The sequence below is a fragment of the Phodopus roborovskii genome, unplaced genomic scaffold (genome assembly GCF_943737965.1).
Source record: "Phodopus roborovskii unplaced genomic scaffold, PHOROB, whole genome shotgun sequence".
NCBI classification, from domain to species: Eukaryota; Metazoa; Chordata; class Mammalia; order Rodentia; family Cricetidae; genus Phodopus; species Phodopus roborovskii.
In genome coordinates this window covers 429,928-433,031 of record NW_026125851.1, presented here as the reverse complement: position 1 = coordinate 433,031, position 3,104 = coordinate 429,928, and the positions used below count along the sequence as shown (strand labels likewise).

The following is a 3,104-nucleotide window of genomic DNA, read 5'->3' as shown; positions in this document are numbered from 1 at the left end:
CCAATGGAAGAAATCCAGTTTGGCCCATTACCTTCTGGTTTACATTGTTAAGAGACTGGGCAAGGTACCCATAGGAGGCTTCTGGGTCTCTCTCTCTCTCTCTCTCTCTCTCTCTCTCTCTCTCTCTCTGTGTGTGTGTGTGTGTGTGTGTGTGTGTGTGTGTGTGTGTGTGTGTGTTGGGGAGAGAAGGTTCTACAATGAAGATGCTGAGTCAGAGAACCTGCTTTTCTCTGCAAACTGGGCACTCTGAGGGTAGATGTAAAGAAGTGAGGGCCTGGATCCCTGCTGTGGAATTCTGCCCTCTGCCCTCTGCCCTCTGCCCTCTAGCAAGAAATGGCCTTGCAGGTGTGATTACACCATGGCAGAGGTGAGGCTCATGAGACCACTATACTTCTGCCCAGGAATTTATAGACAATTAGTGGTTACTAAGAGAGAAGGCTCAGGAGTTCCCACCCCTCCCCACAAGGCAGTAAGTTGTTGCTATGGGTAGGGACCAAGGAAGCCATACCCTTTCCCAAAGGTGTACTGACAGTCAACAGTTGCCAAAGGAGACATTTCTTTTTTCTTCGCTGGTATTATTAGATCAGACTGCATTGGGATGGCAAAAGCTCCCACCTCAACAGGAGCAAACTGTCCTTTAGTTAGAGCAATAAGGAGCCATAGCCTTATTGCCTTATTGCTATTCCACAGGAATAGAGGCCCTGCACCATGGTACAAGGGCTTGAGTTTTTAGGGTTTGCAGTGGGAAGTGCCTATCAGGAAATTTTATTGGTCGTGGTTCTACCTCTGAAGCTTCAGATAACAACCTTCTGCACCCACAGATAATCTTGACTGCTGCAGTCGGGTTTCAGATAGAAACCATATATACAAGCAGGTGTCTTTGAGTATGGGAAGCTACTGCATCAGGATTTGCTAGGTGGAGATATTTTTACCCTTTAGGTATAGCCCTTACCCATATACCTGTAAATAATCCCTCACCCACACTCCTGTAAGCAAGCCCAGTTAAACTCACTGTTTGACCAAGCAAGGCTTGAGAAGAATCTCTTCTTCATACTCTATCTCGTTAAGTGGACATTTCTCCCAGGTAAAGTTTATATAAGAGGTTACCCCTGCCTTCCCCCAATCCATGTCAACCCACTACATCCCTACATTGTGAAGCAAAGAAGCCATAGTGATGTCACAGACCACCATCATTCTATACTCTCTCTCTCTCTTTCTAGCCACCCTGGGCCTTGATCAGCCTTTTCTACTGGCACCCCAGAGAGAGGAGGTCCACCTTATTAAACAGCCTCATCAGGCCACCTGCAGCCATGGATGTCAATGGACACCCAGAACCCCAGCCCTCCCCAGAGACTTCTGTACCTCTTTCCCTGAACTCCAGCAGACTCCTATTAAACAACAATCTACAGCAAAATTCCCTCAACATTGTTGGTGACAGGCTCCCACCAAAGACAGGTGCTGTGGTTATTGACATGGGCACAGGCACCTGTAAGGTGGGCTTTGCAGGACATTCCCAACCCACCTACACCGTGGCCACCATTCTGGGTTGCCAGCCCAAGAAACACACTACCAAGGGTAGGTCGGAGCTGGAAACTTTTATTGGGGAGGCAGCCCGCTCCCGCCCAGAGCTGAGGTTGGTGAAACCTATTCGCAATGGCATTGTGGTGGACTGGGAAGCAGCTGAACTAATCTGGCGACACATCCTGGAACATGATCTCCGAGTGGCCACCCGGGACCACCCTCTACTGTTTTCAGATCCACCCTTCAGCCCCACCACCAACCGCGAGAAGCTAGTAGAAGTGGTCTTTGAGTCTCTTTGCTCCCCGGCCGTATATGTGGCGTCTCAATCTGTATTGTCAGTCTATGCCCATGGGCGTGTTAATGGACTTGTTGTGGACACTGGTCATGGAGTCAGCTACACAGTGCCCGTTGTTCAAGGCTACAACCTACCCCATGCCATCCAACGCTTAGACCTGGCCGGCAACCATCTTACAGCCTTCCTAGCAGAGATGCTTCTGGGTTCTGGCTTCTCGTTGCGACAGGAGGACCTGGACATGGTGGAGAACATCAAACATCATTACTGTTATTTGGCCTCGGATTTCCAAAAAGAGCAGGCTCGTCTGGATCAGGAGTGCAAGCAGACCTTGAAGCTGCCGGATGGACGGACTGTCACTCTGGGAAAAGAGTTATTCCAGTGCCCAGAGCTCCTATTCCATCCCCCAGAGATACCAGGACTGTCGCCCATGGGCCTCCCAGCCATGGCTGAACAAAGCCTCATCAAGGTGCCTCAGGAGCTACGGTCCCACGTGGCCCAAAATGTGCTCCTGTGTGGGGGCTCCTCGCTTTTCACTGGCCTAGAGAGTCGCTTCAGGGCAGAGCTACTGCACTCTATGCCACCTGAGGACCACGTGGTGGTGATGGCACAACCCAACAGGAACCTCTCCGTGTGGATTGGGGGCTCTATTCTGGCTTCGTTGCATGCTTTCCAGTCCTGCTGGGTCCTGCGGGAACAATATGAAGAAAGGGGACCTCAGGTTGTATACCGAAAATGCTACTAACATGGGACAAGGTGGGAAGGGCTAAAGGCAGTAAAGCTTTCTTGCCAAGCAATCAGTCCTGTTGTCTTCCAGCTCTACCCCATGCTCTAAGGCCCACCCAGATGATTTGTGTTCTCATCAAGCCACTGGCCTATAACCTCCAACTTACCCCTCAACCCCTACCCTCCCATCTCCACCCCCTCATGCCCCTGGTATCTTCCCCTCCAAACATCCCTGGCAGAAACTACCCTAAAGTATCCATGAGAGACCCTAATTCTAATCCCTTTAAATATACTTCCCTCATAACCTCATAACAAACGTTAAAATAAGACCATCTTTTACAACTCACCTTCCAGGGATCTGTAGCATCTGGTATCCTCGGGTCCTTGGGTTGGGGAAAGCACAGAGACCATCTAAACATTCCCAAGAGAACCTCAGAATCACACACACACACACACACACACACAGAGAGAGAGAAAGACAGAGAGAAAGGAAAGCTCTCCCCAAATCTCCATGGACACTTAAGTGGTCTTAGGTCATCCCCCTTGATAGACTGACTTCCTCAAC

The 3,104-nt window shown here is 50.0% G+C and overlaps 1 protein-coding gene across 1 annotated transcript; it reads left to right on the top strand.

The window, feature by feature from the left end:
- The first annotated feature begins 1,267 nt into the window (after positions 1-1,267).
- On the top strand, positions 1,268-2,610 carry Actl9 (actin like 9). The gene has a single exon (XM_051178803.1). The coding sequence runs from the start codon at positions 1,311-1,313 to the stop codon at positions 2,556-2,558; it is 1,248 nt and encodes a 415-aa protein (XP_051034760.1). The 5' UTR covers positions 1,268-1,310; the 3' UTR covers positions 2,559-2,610.
- The last annotated feature ends 494 nt before the right edge of the window (positions 2,611-3,104 follow it).